The 17194-nt window shown below is 41.2% G+C and overlaps 3 protein-coding genes across 7 annotated transcripts; 2 read left to right on the top strand and 1 right to left on the bottom strand.

The window, feature by feature from the left end:
* Positions 1-1000: 1000 nt before the first annotated feature.
* Positions 1001-5517, bottom strand: LOC104456553 (thioredoxin-like protein 4B). The gene is made up of 4 exons (XM_010071368.3): positions 5196-5517; positions 4921-5078; positions 4265-4331; positions 1001-1213 (listed from the first exon to the last, which is right to left on the bottom strand). The coding sequence occupies exons 1-4, from the start codon at positions 5325-5327 to the stop codon at positions 1115-1117; spliced, it is 456 nt and encodes a 151-aa protein (XP_010069670.1). The 5' UTR covers positions 5328-5517; the 3' UTR covers positions 1001-1114.
* A 1065-nt stretch (positions 5518-6582) lies between these two features.
* On the top strand, positions 6583-11348 carry LOC104456552. 3 transcript variants are annotated; one of them, XM_039299016.1, is made up of 3 exons: positions 6583-6738; positions 7773-7952; positions 9650-11348. In XM_039299016.1, exon 3 carries the CDS (start codon positions 9660-9662, stop codon positions 10839-10841), a length of 1182 nt encoding a protein of 393 aa, XP_039154950.1. In that variant the 5' UTR covers positions 6583-6738; positions 7773-7952; positions 9650-9659; the 3' UTR covers positions 10842-11348. The 3 variants fall into 3 exon arrangements, with proteins under 3 accessions (XP_039154950.1, XP_010069667.1, XP_010069665.1); XM_010071365.3 differs by having other exon boundaries at positions 7773-10859; positions 10962-11348; XM_010071363.3 differs by having other exon boundaries at positions 7773-10859; positions 10952-11348.
* Positions 11349-14531: 3183 nt separating this feature from the next.
* Positions 14532-16444, top strand: LOC104456551. 3 transcript variants are annotated; one of them, XM_039299303.1, is made up of 5 exons: positions 14532-14825; positions 14935-15010; positions 15121-15593; positions 15758-16013; positions 16114-16444. In XM_039299303.1, the coding sequence occupies exons 1-5, from the start codon at positions 14820-14822 to the stop codon at positions 16131-16133; spliced, it is 831 nt and encodes a 276-aa protein (XP_039155237.1). In that variant the 5' UTR covers positions 14532-14819; the 3' UTR covers positions 16134-16444. The 3 variants fall into 3 exon arrangements, with proteins under 3 accessions (XP_039155237.1, XP_010069664.2, XP_039155236.1); XM_010071362.3 differs by having other exon boundaries at positions 14926-15010; XM_039299302.1 differs by having other exon boundaries at positions 14532-14843.
* The last annotated feature ends 750 nt before the right edge of the window (positions 16445-17194 follow it).

The raw sequence follows: 17194 nt of genomic DNA, 5'->3' as shown, positions 1-17194 counted from the left end.
TTATAACTAGATAATCACATCAATTGTTTCAAACCCACGTCGATATGAACTCGTCACGGTACAATACTTACCAATCTAGATTGCGTACATAGCAAGGCCGTCTAGACCTCCATTTTCACGCCATCTTGAGCATCTACTTAGATTGTGTACATATCCAGTGCACCTCGGCCTCTCAAGTGTGTGATCCAGCCTCCCTGCATATGTTCTTGTCGTGAAGGAAAACGAAACCAGCTAGAAAACGAACATCGCACGTTATACCGCTGTTTCTGCATCCCGTCTCACCGTACCGACGAGGAAACTAAATGTAAAACACAACACAAAACAGAAATCTTTCTTTCCCGCGATTTACTCAATCCCATAATTTCAGGCAAAGCGTAACCCTGCAAGGACTCCGAGGCCCGAGCCAATGGAAAACTAGTAAGTTACTTCGGTCATGAGCCATCTATTGATCTATTGTTGAACTGCTGCTTCTGGCTGGTTTCCGTCACGTCTTCCCCTTTTGACCGAGCAAATATCACGTGAAAGATGAACGGCCCCAGAAAATTCTGCGCATCGTTGCATGAATGTTCAACGTATTACATACGCTTGCATCACATTATATTTCATATTTTTAGCTTTTCGCGCTCTTGATGGCCTCCGCATTTGATGGGATTAGTATTTTCTTCGTTCGGTATGATGCGTCGTGTCATTCACCGTCATTAACATCAAACCAAGAAAGAAGAATGTGAGGGGCTGCTCGAACTGGAAATGAAAATACGGGATTGATTTGTTACCGAACGACATCCACATCAGTCAGCTTTCATACATATTCGGTCTAATCCTCCGGAGAGTATATCATCACCCGTGCAAGAAACCTATTTCTTTTATCAGACCATGTCCAGACAGAAAATATGTACACATCTGTAATTTTCTCGACTGGGTATTTATCCGTTGAAAGCAAAGGTTAACCAATCCAGGATCTTGGAGGATTGTGCAAGGAAAGCAAAGCTATCAAGAGCAGTGAGACAATCAAGATATAGTGAATTTAGTTGCAATTTATAAACCAATAACGTAGGTGGGATGTGCGACCTACATATATACAACATGAGAAAAGGACAGCGATGAAATGTGCTGTTTATATGTCTTTGTACAGCAGCTGGTATCGGGGTATTCTCTCTGGCGGAAGGGGACAGTTCACAATTAGCTTGCCCTTCATGGCACCCCTGTAAATAGCCTGCAGGAAGGACAAGAGTTTTGCCGTCAGCATGTGCTTACATCCGAAACACTTAGAGAGGTCTCATTCAGTTAGAATTGCAGAATAATTCCAGTGAGGAGATGCACCATCGCATATGACTAAAGAGACAACAGGAATTAGGATTGCATATGATATGGGAAAAGTGGCCATTCACAAATGAGAGGAATGCAGCGACATCAGGCAGCTTATTGATGTTATTACCCAAAAAACAGTCTACAGACAAATTTTACATTTCACTCTTGGCAGCAACTATCACACTTCTCATTTGATCAACCATATTCTGTACAAACACTGCTTATTCAAGCCAACTTACTCACTCAAGTTTGCATTAAAGCATGCATTGAAATAGATAAAGGAGGTTTTAGCACCCTTTAGGCACCAGATCATTGTGGAACTTATTATACATGATGAATAGACAAGAAAAACAATGAAATCCATGACAACATTATTTACAATTCTAATCTAAGTTGCCACCTTTCTGTCCTTCAACTCTCAGCACTCATGATGTCCACTCAGTCCACTGTCATCAGCTGAGAAACTTCAGGGCCACATACATCTTTACACGTCCCCTAAAGGGTATTTACTCCATGCTCAAGCAGGTAAACCTTAGTAGTCCAGAATGTTATCAAGCCATATCATCTTTATGATTAAGAGGGGGAACTCTTTCTCTCCATCCCACTCCTTCCATCCACTCTAAGCTTGACTCATTTAAAAGGTGAATTCCCTCCTCATCCACTCTAAGCTTGACCCATATAAAAGGTCAATCATCCAATGTCCCATCAATAAGTACATAAGAATTTAGAATTTGTCATGCCAGTCCACAAAAGTAGATCAGCCACGGATCATTGTACAGATGCCATAACCCACCGTAAAATTTATTATGCATGTGGTCTACGATATAAACAGATATGTCTGCTGCGCTCTCACCTTTAGCTCTAGGCATATCTAAGTTTTAATATCTGAAAATTCTCCCTCAAAATCTGGAATACTCTACACAAAATTTGTCAGTTTTCCTGAAATATTCCAGAGAACCGCCAAAAATAAGAAAGAATTTCACAAGCTTTAGCACTTTCAACTCCTAATCAAATAGATAACCAAGACTAAAGGTCCATAGGACAGGTGACAAAAACTATAAAATTGATGATCCAAAACCTAACCGAATCGTTTGTATTTCACAATTTTGAGTTGGAAATTGTTGTAATCGCTTCATTGTGTTTAAGTATCATATATGGGAACTCAACGAGCCTTAGATACACACAATGTGCCTCCACTTAATAGTTTAAACTTTTGAATTGAACATTTTTATATGGTACTAGATCCAGGTTTTGTCCCTGTTTATTTTGCATATGTGGTTCCCCATTCGTCATTTCCCCATTTGTCATTTCCACATGCCTTTGTCAGTCTATTTTGCACATCAGAGAGGATACTGAAGTTTTAATGTCACTTGTCTATAGGCTTCCACTGGCCTCATATATATATATGTAATTTCCCTCCAGTTAATAGCTAAAGTCTTTTTGTTGAACATTCTAACATGATATCAGAACTGGATTCCTTCCCACATGCCTTTTGTAAATTCCACATGTTGTTCTAACTTCGGTTTATGCGTGAGAGGGAGTGTTAAAGTATCTTACATTCCTTGTCCACTGTGTTTCAATGAGTCTTATATACATAATCTTCCTTCACCTAGTAACTTCAAGTTCTTTTCTTGGACATTGTATAACACATCAATTTGGTTTTGGCATATTGGTTGAGATAGACTCATGAAACCAAACTGATAACTTTTATTATGTAAAGCAGTTTTTGTAGATTGAAAAATCACTTGGTTTGAACATAGCAAGTGGAAGTTTGCTGAGTTGGCCTTTGCTAATGGATTTTTAAATCTAGATAAGGGCCTATATTAGAGTTTAGCGCGTTCTGTCAAACTATTTTTTAAACATTAATACCATCTTGGTTCTTATATTATATGTTTTTCGTCATATGATCATGGAGGATTGTCTAAAATTCATTTTCTATTTTTTTTTTTCTAGTTTGATATTGTAGGTAAAGCCTATCATTAGCGTGAGGGGTTGGCGCAATTAGTTTCAAACAGATTTAATACGATATCAAACTGAACTATCCGGATTTTTGGGATTTGGGTTGAGATTTTTTTAAAGGATGATCTCAGTTTGGGTTGAAACTATCTTCAAATGGAACCACAAACAACCCTAGTCCACAGAAAAAGCACAGCGTAAGAACAGATTGGTGGACAAACTCCCCCTCTTTACTTACACATTTTACACCAACCCAAGATAGAGTGTGACTTTCCTCAGATTATCATCACTTCCAAACTTCAGACACACCTTAAATCTGCTGATGTGCGAACCGAAAGATCCTTACTGGAGCTCAAAATCTTCCAAATGAACTCCGAAGAAACATGTGATGTTTCTTTTAAGACCTATAACAAGCTTCAACACAAATCACCTTTACTCAAGTTTGGCTGCAAAGAGCATGCCTTCAGGCTCTACCATGCCTCTGGCACTCTGCTAATAATGGACTAGAGAGTAAGCAAAGCTATCCTCAATCTCCACTTCAGATTATAGAGAAACCTCTTCACCACCTACCATGCCCTAAATGCCCCCTAACAGACATCTACTATAACGAAACCTTGCTGATTTACGTGCCCATGTTTACTTAGAGAGATTAGATAGATCAGGAAGCAAGCAGCAAATCAGACTATGCCACATAAGCTGTGCAAGCTATATTAACCAAAACTTGAGCGAGAAACAAAAAACAAATGCAGCATCACATCTTTCGTATCTCTCCATTTTCTACACAAACCACAACTTCTCCCTCAATCAGTACTGGTAGACTAGTATCTCAATTAGTGAAAGCATTGTTATTGCTAGACCGTGGGAACTATTCCTTCATGATATTATTGTCACAGAATCATCTATTTGTTTGGTGACATTTTGAGGTATGTCCTCATAAGCTACTGTCAGAGAAGCAATGCTGCAATTGCAACATCCAGTAAAACAGAATGGGATGATATACCTCTACGACATCAATGAAGTCTTGTTTTCTGTGAAACGCACCAACCCATTTAGTATGATCTGCAGTACTGAAATATCACCACAGAGTAAACAAAAAACATCAGTTCACAAAAGCCATAAGAAATCCTTTGAATGAAGCACAAATCGGTAATATAAACAATTTGCGCACAAATCACACGTGCTAATGTCTCTAAAGTAGCTAATGAAAGAAGATGAGAGAATGGAATAAATCAAATTAACATTTTCTGCACATAGGGGAATAATGGATCTGCAAATGCTCAAAAGCTACTCAGTTGTGTGCGACAATGCAGATGGTAAAAGAGGTATCATAGCAGAACAGGACATTCATTCAGCAAGAGCTAACTCGACACGAGGGTTTCATTTAACCAAGGATGGCCCTCATTACCTTAGTCCATTGATTGAAACAACTCAATCCAACATGACGTGATCAAGTAACGCCCAGTAATCGAAAACACTATACAACGCGAAGGAGCAAATTAAGCAAAAGTTGCTCAAGCCTATACTGGAACGGGGTAGTTTCATCACAAAAATTGTTGAAACCCTCGAAAAAAAGCAATTGAAAAAGGCAAAAAAAAAAAAAAAAAACAACAACAACGACAACAACGACAGTAGTTGCCGGAAAGGAGACATGCATACCCGGAATCCATCTTCATATGATGGGCGTTGAAGAAGAACACGGTGGACGGAATCAGAGTAATGTCGAAGTACTTGACGTAGACCTGCGCGTCCTCCGAATCGACGTCCACGAGCGCGACCGCCGCGAACTTGGACACCTCCCTCGCCGATTTCCCGAGCTGCACCAACCAAAAACGAGCATCAGCCAAAAAAAAAAAAAAATCTCATTCGCCGGCGCAATCGAGGGCGCTAACGGAAGGACAGAGAAAGGAAGCTCGTCCGCGCGGGAAACTCACGATGTCGTCGAGCTGGAGGCAGACGGCGTCGGAGGCGCGGCCGAAGCGGAGGACGAGGACCTTGTCGATGGTGTCCCGGATGGCGGCATCCACCTCCCGCTTCTTCGTGAGAGCGTTCAGCAAGTACGCCATCGGCGGCTCCCGCCGCGATCGGGGAGATCGGATTCGTCCGACGCCTCGCCGGAATCGGACTCGCGGCGTCGGAGTTCTTGGCGGCTAGGGCACTCGACGGCGGCGGCGGGGCGGCGAGGCGGCGAGGCGGCGGGGCGGCGTCAATCGCAGAAAATCGCGGCTTACATCTCGATGGGGACCGTGTTATTCGATCTAATAAAATACCAAAATCCAAAGAGAATTCCCTCGAATATCAATTAACAATAATTTAATTATTTTTCCATATTGCCAATGAAATTTCATTTACAGCAAATCCCAGCGGCGGGGCATGCGCTACGCTCGTAGGTAATTTCGGGTTATTGGTAGCGGGAAGATCCAATTGTAAAAGAAATTTATGTAAATTGAATCATTTGGAAAATATTCTTTTAAATATAATTGTTAGTATCGTTTGAAATAATTAACCGATTAAAATTACATTTATTATTGACGACCATTCATGTTCATATAATTTCGTGAATAACTTTTTGTCCTTTCATTTTTTAGCAAACAGTACTAGGTTATTGGACCACGCAATTACATTAGTTGTACCTTGAAATTGGACTAGACAATCCTGAAAACTAGTATGGTCCCCAATTCCAAGTGTAAAGCCATTTAAGAACCAATTTGATCGAACCGAATTTGAATCGGTTTCATAAAGTTTAAAAGCCCTAATTTTTTTCTTAACATGTTTTTTTCTATCTCTATTTTCCCATATTCTCTTTAACCTCATTCAAAAGCTTCACAATTCTTTATCTCTCTTTTCCGCTTTCAACTTACTCTCCTTACTTGCTCACTTGCAGCTCACCCTCGCAACTTGTTCTTGACTCACTTTACTCATTTGCCCCCATTCATCTTTTACTTTGAACCGTTTTATTACTCATATTATTTTACTATAAAAATGACATAAAAAAGAATAAAAATAACTTATCGAGTAGACCTTAAAACTAGATAATGAAAAAAATAGTTTCTAGGTTGATTTCAGGGTAATCATGGTAGATTTTAAGTTTCAAAAATCAGGAATTGATGGTTGGTTGCAAAAAGGATCAGAAAAGGGAGGTAAAATATGGTTTAATTTAGACAGCGTGTGTAGACATATATTTAATTTATAAAATCCTCTGTAAATTTTTGCTTTGAAAATTTTATTTTGACATCTTGGCATGAGTAGGCGGCGGAAGCCAGCGCTCACATTCTATAAATAAATTGTAAAAAAGGAAATTCATTTATTATTTTCACAGGCTATAAAACGAAACGGCAGATGACTCAAAATCTCGCCCCGTCTCTCCCTCGTTTCTCCCCAATTTCTCCCTCAACTCAAGCGAGAGTCCCCCTCGACGCGATTGCGGAGGAGATCGAATCTCGAATCTCTGCGGACGGAGCGGTTCCGATCCCATTTGTAAACCCTAGCACTCTGTTTTTTTTTTTCTCCCTTTTTGCCGCCGATCGGTGATGAACTGTCGATTTTGGAGTTGTTTTTTATGATTCTCGATGCTCGATGATTGTAAATGAATCGAAATCTGGTCCGATCTGTGGGTTCTGTGGGGTCCGATCTCGCTTGATTTCGTCCGGGGTGATTGCGGACGAGGAAACGATGAGATTCTTTTGTGGCTGTTGCTGGGGATTGCACGATAGGGTTAGGTCGGATGATTTTTCTTTGCCGGTGCCCGTGGGGAACGTCTTGACGGTTTGTGAAAATCAGATCCGAGTGTTGGGATTAACATCAAAGATTAATTGATTATAATACGCTGTAAATTGGTAAAAAGGTTGATTTTTTACTTTTTATTTTTATTTTTTCACTTGGGGGGATGGATGTAAGAACGCCGTAGCCGTAGCTTCATTTGAAATCATCTTATGGCTGATTGATCTGGTGGGGGTTGGATTTATTTTGTGGGGCAAGAAATTAAATCATCTGCGGGGCTTTGATTCGTTATGAATCTTTAGTTTCTCCATTTGTGGGTGGCCTTTAAACACAGGTTTTTGACATGGTATAGGTTGCATTGTTGCTGAAATATTTTGTATGTCATGTATTGCTCTTATGCGGGTAGACTTATCATTCCGATTGACCATCGCTCATTATAGCTGCTGAAATGGAGGAGATGATCTGACAGAAAATAGATTGTTCATGGACCTTGCTTGCAAGGACACCCAAAGTCCATTTTTATTATATATATTTTTTAGTTTAATAAGCTCTCGGGAAGTTAATCCTAGAGAGTTCCTTACATAATTAAATGGGCTATTTGTTTTATCAAAACTCATTAAACTCGACACCATAGAGAAGTGGTTTACTTAGAGAACGGAATGAGCTTGTATCTCCCTAAATTGGACATTCTCCTTGAGGAATTTACTGCGTTCAAATAATTTTTTTTTTCAGTCTATAGCATACAAATCCAATAATGTGACCGATGCTTCTCTTTTACTGGATGACTGCAGGTTGTAGAGTCCGTGGGTGATCTTTTCTTACCTGTCTTGCGAAACAAAACATTGCTTGATAGCTTGCCCTCTGTTTTCCCCTTTAAGCTCAATATAGGATTTGTTGTTCACAGTAGATTAAACTGACAAGCTATAAGGACTCGGAGGAATTGTTGTTACTCCACAGATTTCTTGGTCTTGGTAAGTAGCCATCATTACAATCATCCAGTGACGTACTTCATGATATCAAGTTTCTGTTTCATGCGAATACTAATGAGTTCTCTCCTAAAGCTTTTCACTGTTGGAATTGGCATGTTTTCAATTGCAGTACGATATTAATTGATGCATATTTGTCTTCATGTACTAGACAAATTCCAATCTTGTTGGCAAATTTGGAAATCAGATTCAGATAGAATGATAAGTATAATTTCCTTTGTCTAAATCAAGAAGAAGCAGAATTTTGTTTGTGTTAATATGGCAAAATAATGCATCTACGTTTGTTAATGTAAGTCATTTAAGAAAAATCCAGATTATTCAGAATAATTAAAGTTTTACAGGAAGTACGATGTATAAATGCCCAAGTAGCTGTCTCTGCTTACGTTAAGTTTTTAATTCGTCTTCAGCTTAGGTCTTTCAGGTACTCATTAGGAGTCATTCTATTTGAAGGGTATCAGCATTTTGGTATATTAATTGAGCATGGTGATCAACCTATGAGTAGGATTGGATCAAATGAACTTTTTAGGACATATGCCGCCTAAGTATGCTTATGTGCAACTTCTTCTATAACTAGAATACAATCAATGATGATTTTTTATACCATTTTTGGAAATAGATTTACCTAAATGTGTTGTTGTTTCTGTGTTGGAATTGTCAAACTAATAATGGAGAATATAGAGAGAAATAAAATATCATGTAGATGGTTATTGTCAAAATTTGGGCACAAAAGGTGAGAATGCCTCTGAGGAAAGCTTGCCACCTGGCAATATAACAAACTTTGGATAGTCAGTAAGCAATTAAACTACCTCATGCCTTAAAAGCAATAGGCATTCTTCTCCTCCTCCTCCTTCTCCTTCTTCTTTCCCTTTTGATTTGAAAGTCAAAATGACATTGGTATCAAATGATGGGTGTGCATCACATTGGTCAAATCCCTTTAGAATTGTGAGTTATTGCAGCCTAGGCGTGCATTTAGTTTAGTTTTCTGACTATACTGTTGAGGTAGTTGCCATAATTTAAATTTCTCCGTGGAAAGCGTCGTCTTTTAGTTTCTTGATATTCAAGAGATGGTTGGAGTTCACAGTGAACTTGAGAGCTTTCTTCGACCTTTATACCAAAAGCTGACAATGATTCTCTATAGAATATTTCTATGGATAAGTTCTTCACCTGATCATACCGGAGATGATTGAGACGGCACAGAATTAGGCTGTGATTGTGTAACTAGAACTCTTCAGGTTATAACATGACTACTCTTAATTGGTTGCCAGAGTTCTTGACGAAAAAAGAAGATGTGATTGTGATGATTAAGTATAGACAAATCACAAGCTTATAGGAGTGTGTGCGTTTTTCTGTTTAACGAGGTTTACATATAGAAGTGGGATCTGATTCAGTTTTTGGTTGAATAACCGTAATAATTGGTATCATCTATTAATTGGATCTGCTACTAAATTCCCGAAATTACGATGTCATACTTGTATTGAAGCGTTTACAGTACAAAATGTACGCCACAGCTTTAACTGATTGATTTTAATATCAATTCTGGAGTTTCTTTGATTCCATATGCAACCATTTTGTGGTTTACCATTGCTTTCAAGACTATCAACATAGTATTATGCAATTAATATTTAATTGTCGCTTCTATATGGGCATTCTAATTAGTTCAATATGCTGAGTAAATACTACAGTGTATGCAAGATGGCTGGTGTGAAAAGAAGGGCTTATAAAGATTCAGATATTCGTGCTATTCACAAAGAGTTGGATGAGGTGTCTTGTCCTATCTGCATGGACCATCCACATAATGCTGTTCTCCTACAATGCAGCTCACATGAAAAGGGATGCAGATCTTATATATGTGATACAAGTTACCGACATTCAAATTGCCTAGACAGGTTTAAGAAACTAAGAGTCAATTCTAGGTGCAGTCCAACTTTACCTAATACTTTGCCTAGAAATGCAGACCATTCTAATGATACTTCTGGTAGGACTTCGTCAAACAATGCAATTCATTTTAATGATATTGATAATACAAATGGAAATCACAGTGCAACAGTTAGTGGATCACTTGAGGGGCATGGGGATGATAACAACGGAGAAAATCACATTCAGAATAATGTTGCAAGTGTGGAAGTTGAAATGGAGGGTGATCTGGAGAATGGTAATGTTGAGTCCTTGCAAGAGAGGCCCGATCTTCAAGTGGCTAATGGGGAAGACTCAACAGAATCAAAGGTTGATATGCAATGCCCATTATGCCGTGGAGCCATATTAGGCTGGGAGGTTGTTGAAGAAGCCAGAAGATATCTCAACCTGAAGAAGAGAAGTTGCTCACGTGAGGCATGCTCGTTTCAAGGGAACTATCAAGAATTACGGAGGCATGCTCGTAGGGTACACCCTGCTATCCGACCTTCTGATATTGACCCATCTAGAGAGCGAGCTTGGCGACGCCTCGAGCACCAGAGAGAATATGGTGACATTGTCAGTGCCATACGTTCTGCTATGCCGGGTGCTATAGTTGTAGGGGATTATGTGATTGAAAATGGAGATAGATATGCTGTTGACAGGGAAAATGGCTCAGGTGAAGTCAATGGACCTTGGTGGACTACTTTCTTTTTGTTTCAGATGATTGGCTCCATGGATTCTTCAGGTGAGCCAAGATCAAGGGCAAGGGCTTGGATGAGGCATAGACGCCCGGGAGGATCTGAAAGGAGGCTTCTTTGGGGTGAGAACCTGTTGGGTTTGCAGGATGATGATGAAGATGACGATGACAATGATAGTGATGATGGGATCCATGTGCTAAGTGATGGGGGTGAAGATGCATCTCCAATCCCTAGAAGACGTAGACGTTTGATGCGCTCAAGGTCTGATGAGGATCGGTCGTGATGCAGGCCTGCTTTTATGGTATCTTCTCTAGCTTTCTGGTGCTGATAGTGCCTGAACTCAGGAGCTTTTCTGCTCATGAAATGGTACTTTCACCTGTAATATTTCTTCAGTGATGTGCAGAAGCTGCCTTCCAACGGAGCAGGATCTTTGTTGTTCTCAAAAGCACCTTGCTTGAAAGCTGCCAACTGGTATGGAGCATCAGTATGAAGTTTCAAGAGTGGTCTGAAGGAAGAAGTTCGTATGGCGTCGTCTCACAATTTAGTATCTGGGTCCAGAATGCGTGAACTTCCTGTGTCTGGAGTTCATGCATTTCAGTTCCCCTTCTTCTATAGTAGATATCCTTATCTCATGTTTAAGCTATATGCGAATATTTATTGGTTTGTTTCCATCTTTGTAACTCAATGTCTTATCTTTCTTGGAGAAGGATTGGAAGACTTAAATTTGTGTATATTGTACAGTTATTCTCATCATTCATGGTTTATCCAGTTCTCTTTACTGGGTGGTTAATCTTTGGATGGACTAAAGACTATTGGTTTCTCATGCCCTATTTGGTTCCCCTTCCCCAAGGGGCTTTGAGCCCCCCAAGCCTTTGGGAAAAATATAAGGTGGTCGACAAGTGTTTTTGGGACTCGTTGGCCAAATGTTAGCGTTGGGAATGCTATTTTGAAGGTTTAATGATATTTTTCTTTTCAATATTGCCCTCACTGATAATCACGTCTTCCACTTTTGCCTAAAAAATTCATTGTTTGTCTTCTTCCTTGGGCTTGTTGCTTCATCATTGAGGTGAGGTCCAAGTCAAGGTTGCCATCATCGAGGTCGAGGGTCGTGTGTGTCGTTGAGCCATTCATCGGAGCTACTGTGGTTTAAGGTTGAGGTCGATGGTTGAACTCAGATCTGACCCTCGACCTCGGTGTAGTACATACTTGGTGTCGGCATCCTCGGTGACTGTCACTTGGATGCGAACGGTCAAAGGGCTCGGATGGTTTGCGGAATTGGTTGCCAATGAAGCTCGGATGTTGCAATGTCCGAATTAGAAACTCTAGAATCAACGAGATTAGTTGCCAGTGAAGTGAAGCTCCGATGTTGCAATATCCAAATTAGAAACCCTAGAATCGACGAGATTGGTCGTTGATGAAGCCTTTGTAACTTGTTGGGTTTCCTCGGGGTTCACACAACCTCAACTGACGGTTACCCCTGGTCGTCGTCAATACTTGTCTAAAGTCGACGTCGGCAAAGCTCGCCCCTGATCCCAGCCTATGTTCATGCTTGCCCCTCACTGTTTTTCTCTTTTTCTTTTTTCCTTTTTCTTTTCATCTTGAAGTTGCTTTTCAAAATATATACCAAAATGAGTATTCAAATGCTATTACTCTCAACAAATGCCCTTTCATTTTAAGATAAAGTTGAATCAAATGGGGCCTTGATCCTTTTTGGTTTTACGTTTTTGGTGTTCTCTCCTCCGGTCTTTCCTTTGGGCGTTGAATGCGCTCTTGCATGGTATTATACTCTTATTATACGATCGCTTTTCGTCGTGTATTTTTCTTCTCTCTTTTATGCCTCGTCTTTTACACGGTTCACTTGATTCCACGAGTCATCGCCTTTTGAGAAGGCGCTTCGCCCTAAAGGAAGGACGGCATGCGTGAGCATGGTCCTTTCAATGACCCTCCGTGGTCGATGTTAGATGTTGCTGATTTGTCTTTAGCCTCAGGCGGTTGTATGTGAGTTAACTGTTGCTGCCATGAACGATTCTGAATTTTGAGTCCCTGCGGCGAGCTTCTTTCGGTATGTAACATTGTGAATCAGGTCCGACCCAGAGTCTGGAATCATGCTGGTTTTTCTTTATCAAGGAGTGGTGTTAACCGAAACTTAAGACCGGAGAGGCAAAAAAGCATATGCTACTTCATCGTATTTACTGCTGCGATTATATTTAATAGTATGGTTATTATATGTTCTGTAATTCCAGCTTTAATTGTTACAAGTAACGACCTTTTAATGAGCGGATTTTTCTGCCTATGTGCGGAAATGGTGCTTTACAAACCACGTCAGATCGATGACCACAAAGCTAGGGATGCGATAAGTCCTGATAAATCCTGTTTCACAGACGCGACTCGCAGGTCTAACTGATCTAGGAAAGCTTCCTTGATATAAGGGGAAGAGCACCTTCAATTGGATGCACACCTGACATTGGAGAAACGGCGATTGATGCAAGAATTAGGAGCGCAAACTCATCCGACCAGTGGGACGAGGCCACGTCACCCCAAGTCCAAAAGATGGCCAGGAGAGTGCCACGTCACTGCGACTGTTGGGAAGGTGTCTTTGTTTGTAGTTTGTGCAGTATACCCTGCGAGAGTGATGGGCCAGGAAAGCTTGAGCACAGGATGATGCCAACAAAAACGAGCCTCTAATTCTCTGCGCACGATAAATTAATGGAGTGTCTTAGTTAATAGGCACATTTTCCTACTCAAGCGCCCCCCCACCCCCCAACCCGCCCCATGTGAGCCCCCACTGCATTCTTGTCTGTAACCACAGAAGTCAGCCCGTGCATGATGCGTTAACATCCTCAAATATCTCCTCCCCACATGCTCTGCTATCAACCCACATGTTGAGAGAGAGAGAGAGAGAGAGAGAGAGAGAGAGTCTATGACAGCATTTCGAACAAGAGGACCATATTGGGTTGGTGTAATCTTGTTGAAGATCTGTAATTACAGCAAAGTTTGTCGTTTTTCTCATTTTGACGAGATTACTCGATCTTATGAAATATCCCATTGATCTCATCGATTAGGCATGATCCGGAGACAAAACCTAAAGAGATGGACATAGATGGGGAGCTGTTTTTGTGCTTTGTGATATAGGCCTTCTAGCTATAGTCGTGGATGGTGTGTGGCTCTTGGCTTTTGAGGACATGAGTCACTGTTTTATTATGCACTCTGAGGATCAATGAAAGGTTAAAAAGGAACATCTTCCTTTGACATGGGCTTAGATGGAGAATTTGGCTTCGATAGATAGATGGAAAATGGACCATGCCAGGGTTCAGGGAGAGGAAATCATGGGCAGCGGCATGAATGGAGTGATCGAGCATGTATGCAAATCGCCGCAAGTCTTTGCCGGAATACATAGGTTGTTACCTCAAACGAGAAATCGAATTATGCCCATAAGTTGCATCAAACATCCCTCATAGGAGATCTTGGAAGTACTGGTATTCCCAGGAGGAGCTTTCATTTTCGTTATCCTTGCAAATAGTACTTCCCCTTCTTTTCATGCCGTCCTTTTGTCTAATCTACTTGAAGGGTCAGCTTTCTAATAACCCATCTTCGCTAGTCACAATGTCGATTGGCACGGCAACATGTCACACCCAACAGTACCAAGCCAATCCCATAACGAGCACGATCCGCTTCACCCACAGCAACCATCACTGCTGTTTTTACTCGAACCAATGCAAGCCAATCCCTAATTCACTAGCAAGAATGGCAATGATGGGTAAATGGTCCAAGGAATTTGCGACCTGCCTCTCAGGGACCGCGCGGATCGATGTACCCAAAAACCGTACATACAGATGTATGGTAAAGAAGAACGCCAGCGTGGCCTTAAACAGCGAACTCACCTAAGCTAAAAAAAAACCAAATTAAATGCAAAACTCTCCCTCCTTCACACCCACCACATGATCCCCTTATATAAATAAAGTTGCCCTCCCATGTTACCAGCAATCATAAGCCAACCATCCCTTGCTCACTGCCTGGTTGTCTCCCCCCCGTCCTCCCTTAGATTCAAATTCCATGAGCCTTCTTTTGTCCTGACCCTCCCCAAAAGAGCACAAAGAACAAGCCACAAGACATAGGGGGAGGAATCTTTTTGAGGCATAGGGACAGAACAGATAGATCTCTTCTCTTCTGTCACGTTTTGACCAAGACCAGATCACCACCATCTCTAGCACTGAGCAGCTATATAAGCAGGAGGGCTTTGACAATAGCACAAAGCAGAGACATGCAGGTACCCACCATAGTCATTGTAAGAGAAAAGAGAACATTTTTCCTATAACATCAAAGCTGCTGCTCATGCAAGTCCCTTTTACTTGAACCTTACATAGCAGATCCTCCAGTGGCTATTCAGGGTATCACAAGAGCAAGCAAAAGGGAATTCTTGCAGCTCAACGGATAGTAAGAATACCGCCTCGGGTAAGAGTCTCGACAACTGTATTTTTTCAAGAAAGATTGACAATAGTTGCTTGTTAATTACGTGGCGAGTTTCTGATCCCGTTATGCAAACGGCGTCCTTTCCTTTTCAGATCAAGAAACTAGTAAAGGGAAAAGTATAGTTCTGTTCAAGAAGTCCCGAAGAGGAAAGGAGAAGGCCAAACCGGGCCACCCAAGATGCGCTTCATTCGCCATATTATGCAGAAAAGATGTTGCTAAGGCTTGCTTCTACAGCACCATCAACTTGAGGAGACTCAGCAGCTTACACCGGAGACAAAACTCGATCCACACAAAAAGAATGAAAAAAGAAGATGTCGCAAGAGGGCTTGGCATTATCGGCCAAAAGGCAGATTCTGGAGCTGCTCATGGTGGGAACAAGGTTCTGCCAATCAGTGACACGGCATTAACCTCTTCAGCAACCAGCGCAAATGACCAATCCAGCGCTTCTGAGAAGAAGGAGAAGGTTAAGGGCGATAAGGCGAAGGTCATCTCGAGAATGAAGGAGCTCATTAGATGGGCCGCAGCTTCGAAAGCCGAGAAGGGTGGAAAGTTCATCAGCCGAAAAGTGAGTATTGCTTTAATTAGCTTAGACTTGGCATGCCAAAATGAAATAAATCAGATACACCTGCTTCGTCCATATTTCTGACAAGTCGAAGCATCTCATCAGCTACCATCACATCTAAAACGATCGCTTTTCACAGTCCTAATTGGAATCGAAACATATTTCAGGTATTACAGTTCCGACAACGAGGAGCCCTAAAGGCGATACCAGACGACGACCAATTCAGCAACGAATCTCCAAAGATCAGTTTCAGGTGGGACGTGGAAAGCTGCTCTACCATTTCCACATCTTACTCGGCCATTTCTCTGGCTTCGGCGAGGATCGATCCAATCGCTAGCCGATTATCAGCGGATTCACTTCCGCCGCAGATGACAGATCAGTGCCTTCGAAGAAAAGGGAACTGGATCACCACAGACTCAGAGTGTAAGTGTTCTACAAATCCATCAAGCTATACTCACAGCATGTTTTGACCGCAAATAAAGCCGCAAAGACTGAACCCGACTCTCTTGTTCTTTGTGGACAGTTGTGGTGCTGGAGCTGTGAAATGCCAGGACGAGAAGAGGCTCCATCTGTTCGGGGCGCAATCGACTTGCTTCCGATGCGAAAACGGAACTTCTGCTTGTCGCTGGTCGTGCTGAAATCTTCGAGCCTGTTCGTTTCTCGAATGGAAAGATCGGAAAAGTGAATGTAACCTGCGTAAATTACTTCTTTTTGTAATGGATCGATCAAGTAGGTTTCGGATCAGTGTGTACATAAAGACGATTCAAATTGCCATAAGCTAATGTAGTCACTGTAAGATCCAACGATCTAGGACATCTTCATCAGGACAGCTTCAATCTGAATTCTGGGCAAAATCATGCATTGAGACTCCAGCCAGCCGGTCAAAAAGGATGGCCAATAATCGTGCCCAAATCGAGGTTTTTGCGCCGACACGGCAATGCGATCCGAGCTAATGTCACATCGCAACCAAACTGAGCTCGAAAACAGTACAAAGCCAATCCTGAAACTTAGAATCACTGAACTGAATCATAAGAACATGCTGGCAATCGCCCACCGATGCGAAAACAACAGAATCAGATGACAAGTACGGCCCTGCAAACTGGGATTACTAACACCTTCGAGAGGGGAGCAATCCCACGTTATGTCATAGAGCAAATGAATGATCAAAGTGCGACCCGACTGCAAAAAAACAATGCGTTTCGTCGCATTGGCCACTTTTGGTACGCAAAAGATCGTTCGATTGGAATCTAACTCGAATGACCGATTGATAAGTTTAACACTCCCAAGTCAACCTTTTAATTCCATGTCCTCCATGTGAAGATGATTCAACTGAAAGAACTTTCATTTTTTCCATTTTCTCAATTTCAGCCCCTAAACTTTGAGATTATTACGCATTGACACCCTCCAAAAAAGTTTGGATCTTTAATTTTGGTGATAATGACATAAATGATCTCTAAACTTTGGTTTAATGTGTAATTTAGCCCACAAATTTTTAATTTATTCAATAAGATCCCTAAATTTTCGCCTAATACTAAATGTGATTCTTCAACTTTTAATTTATTTAATATGACCTTTAGACTTTTAATAAAAGTTCAATGTAATAT

This window comes from Eucalyptus grandis, chromosome 8 (genome assembly GCF_016545825.1).
Source record: "Eucalyptus grandis isolate ANBG69807.140 chromosome 8, ASM1654582v1, whole genome shotgun sequence".
Taxonomy (NCBI): domain Eukaryota; kingdom Viridiplantae; phylum Streptophyta; class Magnoliopsida; order Myrtales; family Myrtaceae; genus Eucalyptus; species Eucalyptus grandis.
The sequence above is the reverse complement of the archived record's forward strand: the minus strand, read 5'-3'. Positions and strand labels throughout refer to the sequence as shown.

Coding starts and splice junctions, on each gene's coding strand:
- LOC104456553 (XM_010071368.3), bottom strand. CDS start 5,327: ATGGCGTACTTGCTGAACGCTCTCACGAAGAAGCGGGAGGTGGATGCC. Junction 5,079..5,195: donor GCCTCCAGCTCGACGACATC/GTGAGTTTCCCG, acceptor TGGTTGGTGCAG/CTCGGGAAATCGGCGAGGGA. Junction 1,214..4,264: donor ACTTCATTGATGTCGTAGAG/GTATATCATCCC, acceptor TCCTTCCTGCAG/GCTATTTACAGGGGTGCCAT.
- LOC104456552 (XM_010071365.3), top strand. CDS start 9,630: ATGCTGAGTAAATACTACAGTGTATGCAAGATGGCTGGTGTGAAAAGA.
- LOC104456551 (XM_039299302.1), top strand. CDS start 14,820: ATGCAGGTACCCACCATAGTCATT. Junction 14,844..14,934: donor AGGTACCCACCATAGTCATT/GTAAGAGAAAAG, acceptor CAGATCCTCCAG/TGGCTATTCAGGGTATCACA. Junction 15,011..15,120: donor TAGTAAGAATACCGCCTCGG/GTAAGAGTCTCG, acceptor TTTCCTTTTCAG/ATCAAGAAACTAGTAAAGGG.